This window comes from Muscardinus avellanarius, assembly GCF_963383645.1.
Source record: "Muscardinus avellanarius genome assembly, chromosome: 7".
NCBI lineage: Eukaryota > Metazoa > Chordata > Mammalia > Rodentia > Gliridae > Muscardinus > Muscardinus avellanarius.
The window spans coordinates 112,168,374-112,191,330 of record NC_137793.1 but is presented as its reverse complement, the minus strand read 5'-3'; the positions used below and the strand labels follow the sequence as shown (position 1 = coordinate 112,191,330).

The 22,957-nt window shown below is 48.1% G+C and overlaps 1 protein-coding gene across 1 annotated transcript; it reads left to right on the top strand.

The window, feature by feature from the left end:
* Positions 1 to 1,205: 1,205 nt before the first annotated feature.
* On the top strand, positions 1,206 to 22,904 carry DARS2 (aspartyl-tRNA synthetase 2, mitochondrial; the record flags this gene model as incomplete). The annotated part of the gene is made up of 17 exons (XM_080698778.1): positions 1,206 to 1,332; positions 2,166 to 2,265; positions 4,331 to 4,397; positions 5,502 to 5,603; positions 5,988 to 6,083; positions 7,212 to 7,335; positions 9,291 to 9,337; positions 10,726 to 10,832; positions 11,682 to 11,751; positions 13,509 to 13,688; positions 13,952 to 14,059; positions 14,750 to 14,812; positions 18,388 to 18,540; positions 19,497 to 19,715; positions 19,850 to 19,957; positions 21,946 to 22,021; positions 22,690 to 22,904. The coding sequence occupies 17 exons, from the start codon at positions 1,206 to 1,208 to the stop codon at positions 22,902 to 22,904; spliced, it is 1,962 nt and encodes a 653-aa protein (XP_080554904.1).
* Positions 22,905 to 22,957: the final 53 nt, after the last annotated feature.

Sequence of the window (22,957 nt, the reverse complement as noted above, 5' to 3'; positions counted from 1 at the left end):
AATGATGACAACAGTGACGATGACGGTGAGATGCCGCCGCAGAACTATTCTAAACTTCAATATAGCCACCTCGGTTGTTTCTCCTGTGGTTAACCCAAGGACCCTCGCCAGCCCGGGCCGGGCGGGCGGGAGGCGCGGCCGCCGCAGACCCGCACAGCATCTTACCAGCTCGCCGCCGCGCCGGCGCCGCCGCCCGCTCCGCGCTGACGCCGCATCCTCCGAGGCCGGCTCCAGAGCGGCGGGGCCGCGGTGACAGAGGGCGGGGGCCGCGCAGCCCGCCGCGCCCGAGGCCGGCTTCCAGCCCGCGGGGCCGCCTCCGCCCGGGGCGCCGCGCTTACCTGCCGCCGGCTCCGCGACCCTCCCTCCCACGGACGGGGCGGCGCGTCCCGCGGCTCCCGGCCCACCCGAGCCCCCGGGACCGGGGAGCCCGCGGCCGAGCAGCGCAGACCCGCCTCTGGCGCTCGCCACCGTTCAAAATCTTTTCCCGACGCGCTCTGCGGCCCGGCGCGGGCGGCCTCCCCGCGCCCGTGTTCGTGAAGCCACCGGCGTCGCCATCTTAACTGAGGTCAAGGCCGAGCGCCTCGGTCGCCATCCGCATCATGCCTACACGGCGGGGCGCCGGCCGCCGGTTTCCTCGAGCGCGAAGCTTTCCGGAACACTTCCGCCCTCAGTAAAGATGGCGGCGGCGCCTTTGCTCTGATTGGCTGAGCGCATCTCCTTCGTCTCGGCCGCTCGCCGGAGCCGTCGGAGGGCGATTCCGTCCGCGAACTCCGATTGGTGTGTGTGTTCGGGCCCAGGAGTTTGGGGGCTTCGCTCGCCCGCCGCTTTCTGGACACCTGAAGCCGGGCCCCGGGTTTGGGAGTTGCACGAGTATTCCTCCTTGTCTTCCGGTTCCGCCCGGGAGCCTCGGAGAAGGCGAGGAGGGAGCGGAGCGGCGGCCCGGGCCTGGCTGCCGCCTCGCGCTGGCGGATCCCCCAGTCGCCTCCGACCGCGGCCTGCGTCAGTGGGAGCCAGGCCTCGGACGGCGCGGGCGCCCCCGAGACCTTCAGAACCGTCTGGTGTCTGCGCTCGTGCTCTCGGCTGCTCTGCGGAGGAAGCCTTCGGCGCCGGACCCGAGCGGGCACTAGCGTTTGAAGGGGCCCCCTGCGTCCCTGCCGCCCAGCTCCGGCCGCGCGGAGTGGGGCTGCCCCGCCCCGGGGCCCAGCATGCACTCCCTTTCCCGGTCAGTGCGCCTGTACAGAGGTTTATCCAGACCCGTTGGAAGGACCACCCGGCCACTCTGGGCTTCTGTCTCCAGGAGTCTGGTACTGAGTTCCCAGAGGAGGATTCCAGGTGAAAGCAGGGAAGGGTCCTCCTGTTCTCTGCAGCCCTTTGCCCCCGGTCTTACCTGGATAGCCTGTGTGTACAGGAGCAGATAATTCACTCCACCCCTTAAAATGCAACTTCTCCCCTCGTTTATGTATTGTGTGTATGTGTGTGGCGCTGGGGATTGAACTCAAAGGCATTCTACCTCAGCGCTACACCCCCAGCCTTATTTTATTCTTTATTTGGAAACAAGGTCTCAGTAAATTGCTGAAAGCCTCACTAAGTTGCTGAGTGGTTTAGAATCTGCGATCCTACTGGCTCAGCCTTCCTAGTACTGGGATTACAGGCCTGCACCACCACACCTGGCTCTTCATTTTTAAAAATGACCACGGAAAGGAAGTTCACACAGATAGGATGTTCAGCATTTAGTTGATACCACTAAAAAACCTTTCATGTTTCAATAATTTTCCAGTATGCAAGTGACTTTTGCACCACTAAAACTAGTTACTGCACCATCAAAACTTCACTGAGCCCGAAGATCATAATTCATTTAGGAAAGACAGGCATAATATTTAGATTTGAGCAATTAATTGGGATTTTAGATCAATGCGAATGCTAGATCCAAAAAATTTAAATTTTCTAACATACTGCAAAAATTTGTATTCAGTTCTTCATTTAGCTTTTGACTCATTTGCAGGTAAATTTAACAGTGGATGAGCCTAATTGCATATTCTGACTTATTTTATAAATTTCTATCTGAAATACCAAAGCTACTGTGATTTCAGAACCTTTGTTTTTAAGTAGTCTACAAACACCATATTTGAATTTTGCCTTTAAGATTCTTTTTTTCTTTTTCCAAGAATTCAGTAGCTTTGTTGCCAGGACCAACACATGTGGAGAGTTGCGTTCTTCTCACGTAGGCCAAGAAGTCACCTTGTGTGGATGGATTCAGTACCGAAGGTAAGCTGAGGTTTAAGAATGCATGGTGGAGACCAGGTGCGGTGGTGCACCTCTGGAACCCTAGTACTTGAGAAGCTCAGACAGGAGGATTGCAGGTTTGAGGCCAGCCTCAGCAACTTAGCAAAACCCTTAGTAACTTAGAAGACCCTATTTACAAAAACAGGGGCTGAGCTGGGCCTGGTGGCACATGCTTGTAATCCCAGTATTTGGAAGGCTGAGCCAGGAGGATCATAGGTTTGAGGTTTCTCGATAAATGATGAGACTCTCGTCAACCTAGCAAGACCTTGTTTCCAAATAAAAATAAAGTAGGGCTGGGGGTATAGCTTGAAGGTAGAATACCCCTGGGTTCAATCCCCAGTACCACTAAAAATAAAAAGGGCTGAATGAAGCTCAGAGGCAGAATGTTCCTGGGATCAGCCCCCAGAAGCCACCCCCAAAATAACACATAGTGGTTATTTTCCCAAAGCAATTCCAAACCTTTACTAATATTTTAACCAGTCAGAAAATAAAAGGTTTTGTAACTTCTGCAGGACTCAGAAGCCACTGAATGGACAGTTGTTTTTGTATTGAAAGATCCAAATATTGTCATTCTCAGTAAGTGTCAGTAACCTCTGGAAGGGTATCAAATGAAGCTCGATCCACCAAGAGACCGGGCTGACCAAGTGTGAAGATTGTAATGACAGTAACTGAGAATAGGCCAGCATCCTAGAAAATCAGCGGTGACGCCCAGGAATGTGGCAGAAGGAGCCTGTTTCATTCTAATATTAGGTAGAGAGAAACCTAAGAACATGAAGAAAGATGCCTGCGATCAGCCCATCTCAGTGTTCGTCTCTATTCCAGAACATAACTGGTACATTCACACTGAGGAGATCCAAGATGTATAGGTTTTGTGACCATCCTAAAGCATATGTCCCAAGTGGGTGGGTATTTGCCCATAAATTTGATGACTTTGTCTCTTAAACCCAAAATCTATGTAGGTTGAATTCTAATATGTTGGAATTTCTGGGACCTTTTGATGGCCTATAGAGTTATTAAACTAATAGTGGATCTCTTCCAGAAAGTTTTAGATTGTTTCTTTTTTTAGAAGGAAAAACACCTTATATTGCTATATTTCCAAAATGACCAATCAACTGTTTATAACCTCCTAAAATGTCATGTTTGAATGTACTTGTGAAAAGTTTGCAAAAGGCCGGGCATGAGGCTGAGACCTGAGGATCACGGTTCGCGGACAGCCTCAGCTACTTAGTGAGGCCCTCTGCAACTCAGTGAGACCTGGTTTCAAAATAAAGAAAAAAAGGGCAGGGGGTGTAGCTCGGAGGTCAAATGCCCCTGGGTTCCATCCCCAGACCTGCAAAAAAAAAAAAAAAAATTGGGCTGGGGCAGCATTCTGAAACAGGAGGATCCCTGTTCAGTGCCTCAGCTAATACTTAGGCCCTTTGTAACTCAGTGAAACCTAGGTTTTAAAATAAAAAATAAAAATAGGGCTGGGAATTTAGCTCAGAGGTAGAAACCCTGTTTCAAAATAAAGAATAAAAATAGGGCTGGGGGTGTAGCTCAGTACCACAAAATTAAAAAAAATAAAAACTTTTTAAAATCTACTTTTCATTAATAAGCCATTTATTAGAAGATTAGGAGGCTTTATAGCTAGCCAGTAAAATTGAAAGATCAATTTTTTTTTTTTTTTTTTTTTTTTTTTTGGTGGTACTGGGGTTCCTGGAAGCCCTTCTTCCTCCGGGCTACACTCCCAGACCTATTTTATATTTTTGAAACAGGGTCTCTTACGCCAGCACGGCTGGCTTCGAACCTGCGCGATCCTCCTGTCTCCGCCTCCCAAGCGCGGGGATTACAAGCGTGCACCACCACGCCCGGCATTGAAAGATCAATTTATTTTTTATTAATAATGAGATGACAGTTGCATGAGTCTAACTAATGAAAGTACAAAACTATTCATTAAACACGTGAGAAATTGCATGGGGTTTCTGTTTGTTGCTTATTGATTCTGTCTGCTTTAAGATTTGGGCTCAGATTTTTATCCTGAAATGTTTATTCATTTTTCATTCTTCAGGCAAAACATCTTCCTAGTCCTAAGAGATTTCCATGGTCTTGTTCAAGTTGTCATTCCCCAGGATGAGGTAATAGAAAGTTTCCTATTATCTATTATCTAAAAGCTTAAATTCGGAAGCTTATTATTAATACAAACTGAAAACTACCATAACAACATTAAGATGATCCAAACTGAAAAAAATATAAACAATTCAGATCACAAAGGACCTCTCTAAATATCTAAAAGGCTACTACAAATCTACTCTAAAAAGAAAAGTCTAGCTGGACACGGTGGTGCACACCGGCAATCCCAGTACTTGGGTGTCTGAGACAGGAGAATCTCAGGTTGGACGACAACCTCAGCAATGGAGTGAAACTCCCAGCAACCTAGTTTTCTTATTTCAAGAAAATAGAAAAATAATAGTGGGCTGAGATGCAGGTCAGCGGTAGTACGCTTGATTAGCATGTGCTGGGACTTGAGTTCAATCCTCAGCACTTCAAAGAAGAAAAAAAGACCAGTGATCCTAGTAGAATTATGATCCTAGAATATAAACAAAATGTACAGAAAACTCCCAATTACTTGTTCAAGATCAGCCTGGACAACTTATCTAGACCCTGCCTCAAAATTTAAAAAAGGGCTGGGATGCTGGGCGTGGTGGTGCATACTTGCAATCCCAGCATTTAGGAGGCTGAGACAGGAGAATCACGGTTTTCAGACAGCCTCAGCTACTTAAGTGAGGCCCTTTACAACTCAGTGAGACCCTGTTTCAAAATTAATAAAAAATAAGGCTGGGGGTGTAACTCAGAGGTAGAATGCCCCTGGATTCCATCCCCAGCACTGCCAAAAAAAGGGGGTTAGGAATGTAGCTCAGTGGTAAAGTACCCTTGGGTTCAATTCTGAGTATTTCTGTCACACACACACACACACACACACACACAAACACATTAATAAATGATTTATAGACATTTGAAAGTGTATCCAACCTCATTCATAGGCAGAGAATGGGACTTAAGGTCACACAGAATCACTTTTGACCCATCACCCTCTGAAAAAGCAGGCGCTTACCTTCCTGGAAGGAGTACCAATTGTCAGTAGCTACCTAAGCACACTTTTGTAAGCCATAGGCTTCCGGTGACTGAGGACTCCTGACGTTGACTTGTGTCTTGGCACTGTTTCTCCCCCTCTTCTGTAGTCGGCTGGCTCTGTGAGGAAGACTTTATGTGAAGCCCCTCTGGAATCGGTGGTGCAAGTGTCCGGGACAGTCATTTCCAGGCCTCCAGGACAAGAGAATCCAGTTAGTGCCGTGGGAACTTTCTATATACAGTTTACCTGTTTGTATTCGCAGTGTCTGTACACCATTCAGGCGACATAAACTGAGAATCTGCTGGCCACTAGCAGTAAGAGCCCAATAAGTTCTCCAAGTCAGCCTGCGGATTACAAAGACATCTGTATAAACGTGCTGGTGAAGCTACTGGCTGACGCTGACAAATGCGTGGTGGTATTTCCTGGTATCATAAGAATGTCAAAATCATGCCTAGATGTGTATGCTTATACACCACGTGCCAAGAGCACGTACACATTCTATATTATAAATAAATGCTTGTATTTTATAAATGCATTTTTACAGGTCCCAATCAGTGATCTTTAAAATAAAGGGTTTTTTTTCTCTCTTTCTAAGAAAATGTCAACAGGTGAGATTGAAATTAAAGTTAAAACAGCTGAGCTTCTGAATTCCTGCAAGAAGCTGCCCTTCGAAATTAAAGACTTTGTGAAGGTACCATCCTCAGTTATTAATAAAAAAATAGGCTATCTAGAAAATGTTGATGATCACTATTTTCAAAGGTTTTTTTTTTAAAGGAAAAGTTTACTTCTATAAAATTAAGTGGTTTTTATTATAGACGTTTTATTGTTATGTTTTACAGGGGTTTTTGTTTTGTTTTGTTTGCAGTACTGGGGATGAACCCCAGGGGTATTCTACCTCTGAACCAAACCCCAGCCCTATTTTTTATTCTTTATTTTGAAACAGGGTCTCACTGATTTGCAAAGGGCCTAAGTAGCTGAGGCTGTCTGCAAACCAGGATCCTCCTGTCTCAGCCTGCCAAATGCTGGGATTACAGGCATGCGCCACCGTGCCCGGCTTGTTTTACAGTTTTTATTTTGTCTTGTTTTTGTGGTACTGGAGATTGAACCCTGGGACATTCTACCTCTGAGCTATACTCCTACGCCTTTTTATTTTTTTACTTTTATTTTATTTTGGTGGTACTGGGCATTGAACCTAGGGGCATTCTGCTGCTGAGCTATACCCCAGCCCTATTTTATTTTTTTATTTTGAAACAGGGCCTCACTAAGTTGCTGAGGCTGCCTTCAAACCTATGATCTTCCTGCTCAGCCTCCCAAGTACTGGGATTATCAGCGAAGGCTGCCACGACTGTGGTTCTACGTTCCTAATGACTGGCTCTTTAATCGTGGCAGTTCATTAAAATCTATAAACGCCTAGACTGCCTTTCAGACAGGCTGCAGTGTGAGTCTGTAAGACTCGAGGTGTTACATTATTCGAGGTTTGCTGCTGCTGTTTAACTTTTATAGCCTAGCTTGGAAATGACCAGGTGGCATGGGGAAGTCCTGCGCCTAGTCAGCTTAGGCCTCTAACAGTGTTAAATATGTGCTTAAAACAACTCTTGACTTCCCAACCGTGTAAACACAAGTAGATCTACTAGAATATGGGATGTTCTTTGCCAAAGTTTGAAGGTCGTAAATTCAGGGCCAGCCTTAGCAACTTAGCAAGACCCTGCCTCAAAATAAAGAGTTAGGGGTGTGGCTCAGAGGTAGAATCCCCATGAGTTCAACCCAGTACCAAAAACAAACGCATGAAATAAGAGCCCAAATCTTTCGATTTGTTTAGAAAACAGAGGCTCTTCGTATGCAGTATCGCTACTTAGACCTGCGAAGTTCCCAAATGCAGTACAACTTGCGGCTGAGGTCCCAGATGGTCATGAAGATGCGGGAGTATCTTTGTAATCTGCACGGTAAGGGGAGCCTGGATGCTCTGTGGAAACCCTTCTCTCCTCTGGCGGCGGCGGCATCGTTGTCGTCTTCTTCTTCTGCTGCTTCTTTATTTTCTTTCTTTATTTTTTTTCCAGTACTGGGGATTGAACCCAGGGGCATTCTCCCTCCAACCTACACCTTTGTTGCGAAGGGCCTCACTAAGTAACTGAGGCTGTCTGTGAACCGAGATCCTCCCGTCTCAGCCTCCGGAATGCTGGGATTACAAGCGTGCGCCACCACGCCCGCCTCCCACCCAGGCCTTTTAGTTTTTTTATTTTTAAGACAGGTCTCAGGTCTCGATAAACTGATGAGGCTGGACTGGAATTTAGGATCCTCCTGCCTCCATCTCCTGAGTAGCTAGGATTATAGGCATATACAATTCATCAAGCTTTTTTTTTTTTTTGGTACTGGGGATTGAACCCAGGTCTATTTTACCTCTGAGCTACACCCCTAGCCCTATTTTATTTATTTTGGAACAGAATCTCACCAAGTTGCAGAGGGCCTCACTAAATTGCTGAGGCTGACTGCAAACCTGTGATTCTCCTGTCTCAGCCTCCCAAGTACTGGGATCACAAAGTGTGTGCCACCACACCCAGTTCAATGTGTAGCTTTTAAAGAAAGGTTAATTTACAAGTGTTTTGTCCTAGAGAATAGTTTAGTACCTGGTTCCTTATTGTGTCAGATGAATGGTTTTAAAGGTGATACTGTTCGTTACACTGTTGCTGTAGTAGTTCCCATCACTACTGAAGGCCTCCAGCTCCTTACTTGTTCCTAGAGTCTATTTTCTTAATTCTTTCTCATGCTCCTACATCGGTGGGGGCTTGGAAAAGCTAAATTAAACCAAGCACTGATCAGTCCTGGGATTTTTCTCCTGCTGTTTTTGTTTAATCGTTGCTATACTAGCAGAACATTTGAATACCGGACCGGTTCAGTAGACAAGAATCCTCAAATATTTAGGATTATTTCATGTCAAAAGTATCAATTTACCAAGCATGATGGCACATGTCTATAATCCCAGTATTTGGGAGGTTGAGATGGGGATTGCGGTTCAAAGCCAGCCTTGACAACATAGTGCGGTCAGTAATTTAGAAAGACCCTATTTTGAAAATAAAATGGGCAGGGGGTAATTTAGCAAAACCCTGTTTGAAAGTAAAATGGGTGTAGTGAGGAGGTAGAATGCCCCGGGTTCATTCCCCAGCACCACACACACACACACACACACACACACACACACACACTCCCCCCAGCAACACACACACACACACACACACACACACACACACACAGTATTAGCTTGCCAGGTACAGTGGTCCATGCCTGTAATCCTAGTATTTGGGAGACTGAGACAGGAGGGTTGCAGGTTTGAGACCAGTGTCAGCAGCCTAGCAAGACCCTGTTTTAAAACAAAAAATAAGGCCGGGCGTGGTGGTGCACGCTTGTAATCCCCGCACTTGGGAGGCTGAGACAGGAGGATCGCACAGGTTCGAAACCAGCCTCAGCTACTTAGTGAGGCGTTCAGCAACTTAGTGAGACCCTGTTTCCAATAAAATATAAAAAAAAAAAAAAGGTCTGGGAGTATAGCCCAGAGGTAAAAAGCCTCCAGGTTCCACCCACCCCCAGTACCACAAAAAAATAAAATAAATTAAAAATAAAATAAAAGGACTGAGGGTATAGCTCAGAGATGGAGTGCCTCTGGGTTCCATTACCAGCACCACACACACACACACACACACACACACAGTATCAGCTTTCTGAACAGAATAGGGTCTTATGAAAAGCTTTTCTTAAATTTATAGGAACAGACATAATTGTCTTGGTAGCTTATTTCAACCAAAATCCCTAATGAGAGGGGAGCCCTCACTTGTTGGACCGTCTGCTGACATCGTAGTTGACACACTTCAAGCTCCTGCATGTTAAACTTGGTGTTTCTTTTTAGGGTTTGTGGACATAGAAACCCCAACGTTGTTTAAGAGGACTCCAGGGGTAGGTATATTTCTTAAATCATTCGAGTAATGTCCTATCAGTTAAAATGGGACTACCTTTTTTATATTCACTTAGGGTGTGTGTGTGTGATAGGGGATTATACCTCTGAGCTACACTCCCAGCCTGTTTAATTTTTTTATTTTTTAGGGTCTCACTAAATGTGGAGGGCCTCACTAAGTTCCTGGGGCATTTTTCTTTTTACTTTATTTTATTTACTGCCTCAGAATAGTCACAATAGCTAAACTATTTTTTTCTTTTTTTTTTCTTTTCTTTCTTTTTTTTTTTTTGGTACTGGGGGTTGAACCCATTGACATTTGACCCCTGAACTATACCCCAAGCCCTATTTTATTTTTATTTTGAAACAGAGTCTCCCTAGGTTGATGAGAGGCTTACTACTTGCTGACGCTGCCTTTGAACCTGCATTCCTCCTGTCTTAGTCTCCCAAGTACAGGGAATATACCCCCATCTCTTTTTATTTTGAAACGGGGCAGGGCATGGTGGCACACACTTGTAATCCCAGCATTCGGGAGGCAGAGACTGGAGGAATGTGGTTCGTGGACAGCCTCAGCTACTTAGTGAGGCCCTGTTTCAAAAATAAAGAATAATAAATTAGGGCTGGGGGTGTCACTCAGAGGTAGAATGCCCCTGGTTTCCATCCCCAGTACCACAAAAAAAGAAATGGGGTTTTGCTAAATTACTAAGACTGGCCTGAAACCTGCAATCCTCCTCTCTCATCCTCCAAGTACTGGGATTATAGGTATGCACCACTATACCCAGCAATTTTCTCCATTCTTACAAAGCCTAATGCCAGGCTTGGTGACAGTAATCTCAGTACTTGGAGATTATGCTTGTAACCCCAGTACTTTGAGGCTGAGACAGAATGATTACAGGTTCGAAGCCAGCCTCAGCAACTAAGTGAGACCTTCTACAACTTAGTGAGACCCCTATTTCCAAATTAAAAAAAAAATTAGGGGGGACTGGGAGTGTAGCTCAGAGGTAGAATGCCCCAGGTTCAATCCCTAGTACCCACACACACAAATAGGTTTTTTGGGGAAAGGCCCCCTTTGTCTTCTCTGTCCTGGGAACAGCTCCCCCCATCATTTCCTACCTCCTGATAACAGGCCTGCTCCAAGATCATCTGCTCCCGTGTGGCCAGGGCGTGCTGAGTAGACCACTAAAACAGCCAGAGACCTGACAGAGGAGGCCTGAGCCGCTTGGGCCCCCACATCCCTGCCTTGTCTGGCCCCAGCCCCAGCTTCCAGTTCCTTGGGGAACTTTGGTCGTTAGTTCATTTCATTGATGAGCTGAAGTATCCACTCCCACCAGCCAGTCGTACCTTGGGTTTTGTTTTAGATATTGTCTGTCCTTTCCCTCTTTCTGTTTAAAAGGGTGCCAAGGAGTTTTTAGTACCGTCCAGGGAACCTGGCAAGTTTTACTCTCTACCTCAGAGTCCTCAGCAGTTTAAGCAGCTTCTGATGGTTGGCGGTTTTGACAGGTGAGGGGTTTTTTATGCTATTATATTAGAAAAGGAAAGATCCACAAAACTTGTCTAATATTTTAAGAAAACATGGCAGTTCAGAGAATACCTGAAAATACCTTGAAAATTTATAGCAGTCATGATTTAGTAAAGATGTTTTTGGTGGCCTCCACGTACAAAACTCTGCTAGCCGGGCATGATGGTGCACACCTGTAATCCCAGTACTGGGAGGCTGAGACAGGACAAGCCCAGGTTCAGCTGCTCTGTGAGGCCTTCTACAACCTAGTGAGACCCTGGTTCAAAATAAAATAGGCCTGGAGCTATGTAGCTCAATCCTCAGTACAAAAACAAACCCCCCAAAATCGATTAGTTTACATGCTGATCCAATATATGAGTATCCAGAGGTGTCAGGTGTATGTGTATATATGTATATGTGTGTGTGTGTTTATTTATTTATATTGTGTGAGGTACTAGGGATTGAATCCAGAGGCATTCTATCTCTGAGCTACACCCTCAGCCTTTCTTTGATTCTATATTTTGAAACCGGGTCTCACTGAGTTGCGGGGGCCTCACTAAGTAGCTGAGGCTGGCCACAAACTGTGATCCTTCTGTCTCAGCCTCCCGAATGCTGGGATTACAAGCATGTACCACCACGCCCGGCTGCTTCGAGTATATTTTTAAAACAATTTGTAGAATAGTAACTTCTTATGGGTCAGCTGTGGTCTGACTAGATTAAAGCATCGAAGAGCAAGGTTTCCTGTTGTTAAGGTATCGTCATTTCATAGCCGTGTTGCCATAGAGTGTTGGGGCAGAGCGTGTGTATCTCCCTAGAATCTTGACTCCGCTAACACTGTTTTTCAACTGTAGATATTTTCAGGTTGCCCGATGCTATCGAGATGAAGGTTCGAGACCCGACAGACAGCCTGAGTTTACTCAGGTACTAAGCTGAATTACTGACTTGTCGCCCACCAGTTCAGCTTGACGGCAGCCGCGTGCTTTCAAGGCCGGGGCAGTTGTTTTATGTACTGTATTTCTCTTTACATCTTACCCTTCACACGTTCATTTAACCTAACCTGCAGTGAGGCACCCACTGTCCAGTGTTGGAGCCATTGGGTGTATCCGGCTCATAAGGCGCGTGCTCAGGAACGCAGGAATGCCAGAGATTGCTGTAGTGTCTTAATGTTCACGGGCTGACAGAGTCTTAAAGCTCTTGTACATTAAGAACCAGTAAGTCTCCACATTGATATTTAATCTGCTAATCTTGTTGATTGGCTTATCAAAGCCACTATAGCCAGCAGGGTAGTGCACGCCTGTAGTCAGAGTGCTTGGGAGGTTGAGACAGGACAATCACAGGTTTGAAGCTACTCTCAGCAACTTAGTAAGACCCTGTTTCAAAAACAAAAAATTAAGCTGGGCTTGGTGGTACTTGCCTATAATCCCAGTACTTGGGAGGCTGAGAGAGGAGAATCACAGGTTTGAGGCTAGCCTCAGCAATTTAGCAAGACCCTACTTCAAAATAAAATATGCAGAGGGCTAGTTATGTAGCTCGGAGGGAAAATGACCTTGGGTTCAATCCCCAGTACCAAAAACAATAAATAAATAAATGCCACACATGATGGCACACACTTGTAATCCCAGTACTTGAGACAAGAAGATTGCAAGTTCAAGGCCAGCCTCGGCAAGTAGTGAGACTCTCATCAACCTAGCAAGAATCTGTTTCAAAATAAAAATAAAATAGGACTGGCAGTGTAGCTCAGGTAGAATGCCCCTGGGCTCAATCCCTAGTACCACAAATAAATAAGTAAGCCTGGCGTGTCGGTGCATGTCTGTAATCCAGGTACTTGAGAGGCTGAGACAAGAGGCTCTCAGGTCTGAGGCCAGCCTCAGCAGCTTAGCAAAGTCCTCTACAACTTAGATCTGTTTGGTTTTTTTTACAACAGGGTTGGGGGTATTGCTCAGGGGTAGAATGCCCCTGAACTCAATCACTAGTACCACAAAATTAATTGATTGATTAAACAAAAATCAAAAGGTGTAGGAGGGTAGCTCAGCAATAGAATACCCCTAGGTTCAATTCCCAGTGCCAGTTAAAAACAAAGCTAGTAACGATTTAGCTTCTGTCAGAGAGCATATTTGGAGGGTTTGTTATTGCTGCTTGTTTTGTTTCTGTTTGCAGTACTAGGGACTGAATCCAGAGGCATTCTCCCTCTGAGCTACTTCCTCGGTCCTTTTTATTTGTAGTTTTCATTTTGAGATAGGTTCTCACGAAGTTGCCCAGGCTGGCCTTGAACTTGCCGTCCCCGCCTCAGCCTCCCAAGTTGCTGAGACTCCAGGCATGCGCCACCATGCCCAGCTGGCGTAATATACTAACGAGTGTGATGAAAAGCAAGACTCCTAATGCCTTGGCCTTGGCCAGACCCGGGGTCACGTGGCTCCACTGCTCGCCAATCGCAGTCCACGGGCGAGCGACTCAGCCTCTCTGAGCCTGGAGCCACACTGTAGTTGTGGCCTGGACAGGCCGGTTTACATCCAATATTAGCACAGTACGCGACAGAAACAGACGCACAGCAGCACTTGCACCTTCTCCACGTAATATTTATGTGCAGAATGCTATGGTCATTTGAAAGCAGAGATATATGTATATACACGTGTATTGTGACTACTCAAGTTAGTTTCCATATATTATTTTGGTTTCAGATTGACATAGAAATGTCTTTTGTAGACCAAACTGGGATCCGGAGTTTAATTGAGGGTTTGCTCCAGTATTCCTGGCCCCAGGACAAGGATCCGCTGGCCACCCCTTTCCCTTCCCTGACGTACGCGGAGGCGCTGGCCACCTACGGAACTGACAAGCCGGACACTCGCTTTGGGATGGAGGTACTTCTCTTTTCATCCAAGATTCTGCTCCGGAGAGTTCTGTAGTCTTTTAAACACCGTGCTGAAATTTACAAGTGTCGGTCACGTCTTTCTTGGTACTTTAGCTGCTTACTTGCTGTGAACTAGGCTACAGCGGTTCGGAGAAGCAGCGTGCCCCTCTGCGGACGCGCTGCGCTCACTCCCGCATCTCACCCCTTCCTTCAAAGCTTCTTTCTAAAATGTTTAGGGATAAAAGTGACTCCGTGTTTTTTTCTGTTTTTCAGATTCTAGATGTCAGTGACGTGTTCAGAAACACAGAGATTGGATTTCTTCAAGATGCCCTTAGTAAGCCCCAAGGAACTGTCAAAGCCATGTGTGTCCGCGACGGAGCCGTAAGTGAGGCCCAGTCTCCGCTCTCAAGGGACGGTTTAGAAGTCCTCATGTTCAAGCCGGGCATGTAATCCCCGTACTTGGGAGGCTGAGACCGGCGGACCACAGGTTCAAAGCCAGCCTCAGCACCTCAGTGAGGCTCACATCAACTCAGCAAGACCTTGCTTCCAAATTAAATATAAAACATGGCTGGGGCCGGGCATGGTGGCGCACACTTGTAATCCCTGTGCTGGGGAGGCGGACACAGGAGGATCACACAGGTTCCAAGCCAGCCTCAGCTACTTAGTGAGGCTCTCAGCAACTTAGTGAGACCCTGTTTCCAAATAAAGTATAAAATAGGGCTGGGAGTGTAGCCCGGAGGTAGAAGAGTCTCTAGCTTCCATACCCAGTACCACCAAAAAAAAAAAACATGGCTGGGGGTGTAGCTCAGAAGTAGAATGCCCCGGGTTCAATCTCCAGTACCACACACAAAAAAAATTTGTCAGTGGAGCGCCAGCGGCTGGTGGGTTTGGTGAGCTGGAGGCAGGTGAAAGGGGCCCCGGGCAGGGTCCTCCCAGGAGGCCAGCCCGCAGGGCAGAATCAGAAATTAAATGTGTGAAACCCCACTACTGTGATGGAAAGATGCAGAATGTACTTATGTGCCATTTGAAATATGTCATACTGACAGGTTTGCTTTGATTTTCTTTCATCAGAACTACTTTAAAAAGAAAGATATTGAGTCCATAAGGAGCTCTGCAGCTGACCATTTTAATGAGGTAAGGAGCCAAGCGGGCCAGCTTCTTTCCTTTTGGGGATTCAGTATTTTTAACTAATGATTGTGTGAGCACTTAAAGTATTCATTGTTAAGAGTCTTATTATTTCTTCTACTATTCATTAACTTGCTCATTTATTAATTTTTTCTTTGTGTGTGTGTGTGATGTGTGTGGTACTGTGGATTGAACCCAGGGGCATTCTACCTCTGAGCTACACTCCCAGCCCTATTTTACTTATTATTTTGCAAGAGTCTTCACCCAGTTGCTGAGAGCCTCACCGCGTTGCTGAGGCTGGCCTGGGACCTGCAGTCCTCCTGTCGCAGCCTCTCTAGAGCTGAGATTACAAGTGTGCACCACATGCCCAGCTTGCCTATTTTTAAAGTTAATGTTACTCATTAGGTATAACTCTTGAGTTTTCAACTTAGTGAATTCACCACTAACCGTTATGTGGAAATTAAACCATATTCTTCTTAAATAAAATTATTTTAATCCAGTTCAGAAAATAAATAAGAGTCCCGTGTGCTCAAGGTTCAATAAAAACCAACACAAGTAAAGCCAAGCCGGGCGCGGTGGCGCACACTTGTCATCCCAGCATTTGGGAGGCTGAGACCGGAGGGTCGCGGTTCGCGGACAGCCTCAGCTACTTAGGCCCTCTGCAACTCAGTGAGACCCGGTTTCAAAATAAAGAATAAAAGTTTTGGCAGGGGGTGTAGCTCGGAAGTCAAATGCCCCTGAGTTCCATACCCAGACCCGCAAAAAAAAAAAAAAAAAAAAAAAAAAAAGTAAAGCCTGTATTCATTGCACTTCCTTCACCCTCTTTTAAAATTCTGAATCGCAGGCCAGGTGTGGAGGCGCACGCTTATAATCCCCGCGCTTGGGAGGCAGAGACAGGAGGATCGCTCAGGTTCGAAGCCAGCCACACTGGCTTAAGAGACCCTGTTTCCAAATTAAGAAAAGTATAAAAATAGGTCTGGGAGTGTAGCCTGAAGGTAGAAGGGCTTCCAGGAACCCCAGTACCACCAAAAAAAAAAAAAAAAAAAAAAAAAAATTCTGAATCACCAGGCATGCTGACCCATGCTTGTAATCCCAGTACTTGGGAGAGTAAAACAGGAGGATCACAGGTTCATGGCCAGCCTCGGCTACTTAGGCCCTCCACAACTTAGTGAGACCCTGTTTCAAAGTTAAAAATAAAAAAATAGGCCTGGGGGTGTAGCTCAGAGGTAGATTGCTTCTGGGTTCAATCCCCAGTACAGTACCGCAAAAAAAGAAAAATTCTGAATAGAGTCAGGTGTGGTGACACATACCTACAACCCCAATACCTGGGAGGCTGAGACAGGAGGATTGCAGGTTTGAGGATAGCCTCAACAATTAGCGAGATTCTCACCAACCTAGCAAGACCAGTTTCAAAATTTAAAAAATCAGGTTGGGAGTGTAGCTCAGAGGTAGAATACCCTGGATTCTATCCCCAGTACCAAAAGTAAATAAATAAAAGTGATAGATCCCAGTGCTCGAGTACTTGCTTAGTATGTTCAAGACCTTGGGTTCAATCCCCAACACCACAAAATAAAAACTTTAAAAACAAAGCAAAACTTCTTTTTTTGAGACAGTCTCAATATGGTGCCCAGGCTGGTGCCCAGGCTGCGGGCTCCGGCTCGAGCGCTGGTTTTACTTTTCTCCTCCCATCTGCTTGCTGAGGAGCCCGTGTCTGCGTGCGTCGGCTCCTCGAGCGCAGATGGGAGCCTTTCCTCTGTGGGAGCTTTCGGCCTCCTGGTTGCTTTTTCTTTTACTTTTAAAATCCTTTTTCTTTTCCTCCCTTTGGTTGAACTAGGGATGGAGCCCTGGCCCCGCGCCTGCTCGGCGCCCGCCCACTGCGCGGCACCTCCGGCTCTAATGGTTTTGTTTTCTCTAGTCTCTCTTTCCAGTTTTACAAAAGTTCAGCCCTTCTATGTAGCTTATCCCCCCCCCCAAGCCGTTTCCTCTCCTTTTCTCTGTCCTTTCTGTTTTCTGTATTTCTTCAACCTTCTGTTGAAGGGTCTCATATTGTACTCCAGAAGCTCTTTCCGTCTTATCTTATTCCGTGCTGGGCTGGAAGCCAGAGCATTGCACTCGGCAAGTGCTCTGCCTCGCCGTATCCCAGGCCAGCTAAATGTTCTTTGTGGAGTTTTTTAAGGACTCAGGTTGTTTTCTCAGTCTCTTTAGTGTCATTTTTTAGTGTTGGGTTTTTGGGGGGGGGGTTTTTTGTTGTTGTTGTTGTTTTTTGCGGGTCTGGAGATGAAACCCAGGGGCATTTGACCTCCAAGCTATACCCCCTGCCCTATTTATTTTGAAACCCTGTCTCACCGAGTTGCAGAGGGCCTCACTAAGTAGCTGAGGCTGTCCACGAACCATCATCCTCCAGTCTCAGCTTCCCGAATGCTGGGATGACAAGCGTGCACCACCACACCCGGCTTTTTTGTGTGTGTTTTAATGCTGCAAAATTTCTTTAGTGTATATTGATGGTGCATATTAAAAAATAAGGAACTTAAACAGTTAATCAAAGACTAAGGTCTTTTCAGAGCTGGTTGGGAGCAAAGGCCTCTTGGCAAGGCTGTATAAATGGGTAGACTGCAGGGCGAGCAGCAAGGCCACGGCTCTCCCCGGGCACTCGCAGTCTGAGGCCCGAGCGTCTGCAGGGCTCTGCTCTGCGGGGGAAGCAGCGCCTCCTCGTGCTGAGGTTGCGTCCTGGCCTCTGTTGCTCACTGGCCCACGCTTCCTGCGTCTTCCTTCTCTAATCGTTCCTATTCTGGTTGTTTGCAATCTGCCAAAAATGGGGGAAATCTCCCATCTCCAGATATTACTCCCTACCTTTGAAGCCCTTTATTTTTTCATTGTGGTAGGGTTTTTTTTTTTTGGGGGGGGGGGTGGTACTGGGGTTCCTGAAAGCCCTTCTACCTCCGGGCTACACTCCCAGACCTGTTTTATACTTTTTTGTTATTTGGAATCAGGGTCTCTTAAGCCAGCGCGGCTGGTTTCAAACCTGCGGGATCCTCCTGTTTCCGTGTCCCAAGCGCAGGGATTACAAGCGTGCGCTACCATGCCTGGCTGGTAGGATCTTTTTAAAAATTTCTCTCATATCATTTTGAAGAGGTCTAAGAGGTAGTCTTATATAAGTTCTGTTGGAAACAAGAAAACAATCAGTGTCACTTTTTTCTTGCGTCAGGATTGAACCCAGGGGCATTCTACCTCTGAGGTACACCCCAGCTCTCTTTTTTTTTTTTTTTTGGTCTGTGTGTGTGTGTGAAATCCAGGAGCTATATTGCTGAGAGCCTCACTAAGTAGCTGAGGCTGGCTTCGAAGCCACGTGATCCTCCTGTCTCAGCTCCCAAGTCCTGAAATTACAAGCATCTCTTTTCACTATTCTTTTAAAACGGGGTCTCACTAGGTTGCGGAGAGTCAGCGGCATGCTTATGAAATGTGAGTAAGGGCTGGGATGTAGCTGGGTGGTATGCTGTGCATTGCCTAGCCTGCACAAGGCCTTGAGTTCAGTCTCCAGCACTAAAACTAAAAACATAAGTCACTACATTTTTTCTTTATCACAGGAAGTCTTACCTGTGTTTCTGAAAGCCAAGAGAAACTGGAACTTACCAGTGTCTCAATTCATCCTGGAGGAGCAAAAGCTGGAACTAATCAGGCTGATGGGGATCCAAGAGGAAGACGTGGTCCTGCTGGCTGCTGGGGAGCACAGGAGGGTGGTAAGAAGGCGCCCAGCGCAGCCACTGCCGGGCGCCACTGCCGCCCCCTTCCTGCGTGTGCTCGTTCACAGCGGACCATGAACGTCATAAAATGGAGCTGCTCTGCATGCGTACTCACGTACTGTCTTACAGCGCTTTCTCTCTTTATGTTGTTGTTGATACTTGGGGTTGAACCCATCAGCATGTACTTCTGAGTTATAGCCCCAGCCCTTTTTATTATTTTGTATTTTTGAAACAGGGCCTCCCTAAGTTGCTGAGACTGAACCATCCATCTGCCTGTCTGGGCCTCCCAAGTACTAGGGTTACTGGTGTGCCGCCACGCCCGGCTTCTCATAGTTCTTCCTGACACACTGCATGCAAACTGCAGTCTTAGCCGGCCGTGGTGGTGCAGGCTCTGATCCCAGCATTTGGAGGCTGAGACTGGAGGATCACAGTTCGCGGCTAGCCTCAGCTACTTAGCGAGGCCCTCTGCAACTCAGTAAGACCCTGTTTCACAAACAAAAAAACTAAAAAAATAGGGCTGGAGTGTAACTCAGAGATACAATGCCCCTGGGTTCCATCCCTGGTACTGGGGGAAAAAAGCCTTCAGCCTTGTTCTTCACTGCTGCCCCCATTGGCCTCCCTCACACGGATCGGGTCTGACCAGGTCAGGGGCCACTGGTACTAGCCGCTGGCTGGCCTCACAGCACAGTAGTCCCTAGTTCCGTGGGAGTAGGTACTGTATCCCTGTCCTCCTACAGGAAAGGGTACAGAGAAGCGAGAAGGCGGCCAGACAGATGCGGAGCAGGTCCAGCCGAAGCCCAGCTTCCTCGAGCTGGTTCCGGGTGCTCCCGAGCCACTCCCGGGACCCGTGTCTCCCTAGAGGCGCACACCCCTCGTCGCGGTGGGCCCTCTCCTGCCAGCTCGTGCCGTCTGTGGCCCGGCTTGGAGCTGACGCGGTTCTCCTCTGCTTGCAGTGCTCTTTGTTGGGGAAGCTGCGCCTGGAATGTGCTGACCTTCTGGAAACGAGAGGCCTGGCACTCCGTGACCCAGCCCTCTTCTCCTTCCTTTGGGTGGTGGATTTCCCACTCTTCCTTCCCACGGAGGGAAACCCCACGGAGCTGGAGTCAGCCCACCACCCGTTCACTGCTCCCCACCCCAGTGACATCCACCTGCTGCACACCGAGCCAGACAAGGTACCGCGTCCACTCGACAGGAGCCACGTGCACAAGGCACAAGGCTCAGGGTCGTCTGCAGACAGATGCCCAGAAGACGCTGTGAGCCCGAGGCTGCTCAGTCTACGCTGTTAAACCAGCTTTCTGTACCCTAGGTGCGCAGCCAGCACTATGACTTGGTGTTGAACGGCAGCGAGGTTGGAGGCGGTTCTATCCGAATTCACGACGCCGCACTGCAGCGTGACATCCTGACTTTGCTAAAGGTAACGGACGCCACCCTCCGGCCTGCCTGGCCTCGCTGTTTTACTCCCAGTGTAAACAGTTAGGAAGGAGATGTACGAATAGCTCCCGCTCACCTCTCCACCTTCAGTGTAGGGCTTCGGAGAACAAATGAAGGTGCTGCCGCCGCTCGTGCTCCCCAGTCCTTGCGCCTTGGCATATGTGACCACAAGTACCTTATGAGATAGGGACCCCTACTCTTCTCACTTTAAAGATGAGAACAAGCTGGCGTGGTGGCGCACACTTGTCATCCCAGCATTCGGGAGGCTGAGACAGGAGGATCGCGGTTCGCAGACAGCCGCAGCTACTTAGTGAGGCCCTCCGCAACTCAGTGAGACCCGGTTTCAAATAAAGAATAAAAAAATCGGGCAGGGGCTGTAGCTCGGAGGTCGAATGCCCCTGGGTTCCATCCCCAGACCCGCAAAAAAAAAAGAAAAAAAGATGAGAACAAGCGGGTGGCACGTGGAGGCGAAAGGATCGCGGTCGCAGCCAGCCGCAGCTACTTAGCGAGGCCCTGTTTCAAAATAAAAATAAAAAGACAAAAAAATAGGGCTAGGGGTGTAGCTCAAAGATAGAATGCCCCTGGGTTCCACCCCCAGTACCACCAAAAAAATTAAATCAATGAAGATGAGAACAGAGGCAGGTGAACTAACTTGCCCAGAGTCACACAGCCAGAAATTGGGGTGGGCGCTGGCCAGGGTCCCAGACACAGCCCTCCTCGAAAAAGTCGTCTCCAGGACCGAAAATGTTAGAGAAAGGTTTGGAGGGGTTTTCTATCACATAATAAGTATGCCTTAACGTAGGGGGTTGGTGATGCAGAGCGGCAGAATCAGGATTTTAAAAACTGAAAAAGAAGGATCCACACAGGTGCATGCTTAAGAAGCCGCAGTTGGTTGGTGATTCTGTAGACAGCCAGGACACGGTCCGCAAAGGAAGCAATCGAGTCCGTCCCAAAGTCCTTCTGTGGGCGTAGCTGACAGGTGTGAGGTGGGACCCATATGAGAGCGGCCTTGGAGAACTCAGGACGCGCCCTCTTTAGTGAGGGCTTGTGAAAGCTGGCCTTCTCCTGCCTGTCAGCGCCAGGCCTCAGCTCCCAGCCCACCCTTCCACTCCTTTCGTTGGCAAGCTGCTCAGAAGGGGCAGGACACACGGCTCTGCTGCTTTCCCACACACTGGCGGTGCGCAGCCCTGCTGGACGGCAGGGTTGCTGGCCAGCTGCAGAGGCGCACGCCCGTAATCCCAGCTCCTTTAGGTTGAAGCAGGAGGGGCACAAGCTCCAGGCCAGCCTGGGCAACTTAGTGGGACCCTAGCTCAGTGGGTAAAAAGGCCTGGGCTGTAGCTCAGTGCTTGCCTGAATGTACTCAGTCCCCAGCACCACACACCCCCCATGGCTTGGCCACATCCACCAACTGAGTAAGTGCTGTAGGTGTGAGGCCAGGGCACTCGTTTGCCGCGCCCACCAGATCCTGACCTGGAGGCCAGAGGGGCGCTTCCTAGGCACGCGTCGGACGCCTCTCCATGCACTGCCCACGGCCGCCCACACCATCTCCGTGTCCCAGGCCTGTCCCGGTCCTCAGGTTCCCCAACAAGCAGTGCTGGCCGCTTTGCCCTGTCCTCACCCCCGGCCCGTGCCAAGAGGCCCTGGCCCTGCTCGCATCCCCCTTCCGGAGTCCGCAGCCTCCCGCTGGCCTAGTGCTGGGCTTGTGGCGCAGGGAGTAAGGACTGCACTTGCAGAGCCAGGGCGACTCCATGGCCTCTCCCACGTTAGCAGCCGCGATCTGCCCTGTGCCCTCGCTAAAGTGTTAGGCTCCTAAGGCGTGTTTCATACTTTGTCAGTGAGATTTTATGATTTGTTAAGTCCCATTAAGGTACATTTTTAACTCAATATTACTTTCCCTTTAGCAACTAAACCTTGAATGTGGCACTTAGTTGACCTTCAGTATATAATTTGATGGAATGTCTTGAATTTCAGGAAGACCAGAAATTGCTGTCCCATCTGCTGCAGGCCTTAGATTATGGGGCACCCCCTCACGGAGGAATTGCCTTAGGTAAGCAATTGTTTTCATTAACTGAATCTTATTCTATAGCACCGTCCCAAATTTGGGCCCTCAGCTTAGAGTGCGTGTGTTGAGGGCTGGGGTGGGTGGGTGATGAGTTCAAGAATCGTCTAGAGCTGGGTATGGGAGTACATGCCAGTGACCATAAGACTTGGGAGGCTGAGACGAGAAGATCATACGTTCATGGCTGGCCTCAGCAGATTAGTGAGGCCCTCAGCAACTTAGAAGACTCTGTTTCCATATAAAATAAGGCTGGAGATATAATTTAGAGATAGAATACCCCTGGGTCTCACAGCTGGGCGTAGTGGCGCATGCTAGCAATCCCAGCACTCCGGAGGCTGAGACCAGAGGATCATGGTTCGCAGATATCCTCAGCTACTTAGCGAGGCCGTTTCAAAATGAATAAAAAATGTAGGGCAGGGGATGTAGCTTGGAGGTCAAATGCCCCTGGGTTCCATCCCCAGACTCGCAAAAAAATTTATAAAATGAATTCTCTACAGGGCCGGGAGTGTCTCAGTGGTAGAGCATTTGTGAGAGCGTATGTGTGTGTGAGGCCCTGGGTTCAGTCCTCAGTAACTCAAGTTTTCCAACTTCTATAGAAAAATAGCCTTTCCCAACACTACATTACATCTGTTCTGCTGCCTGTGTTTTACCCACAGGGCTAGACAGGCTAATGTGCCTTGTCACTGGGGCCTCGAGTATCAGAGATGTCATAGCCTTTCCCAAGTCCTTCCGGGGACACGACCTCATGAGCAGCGCCCCAGACGCCGTCCCTCCTGAGGAGCTGGAACCCTATCACATCCAGGTTACCGAGCCCGCAGGCCCAGCGGAGAGGCGCCTGCTCACCCAAGCAGCCACGCGCCTACAGAGCTAGGCTTTCCGGCTCTGCCCTCTTAGCTTTGCCAAGGCTGCAGCCACGTCTGGGTT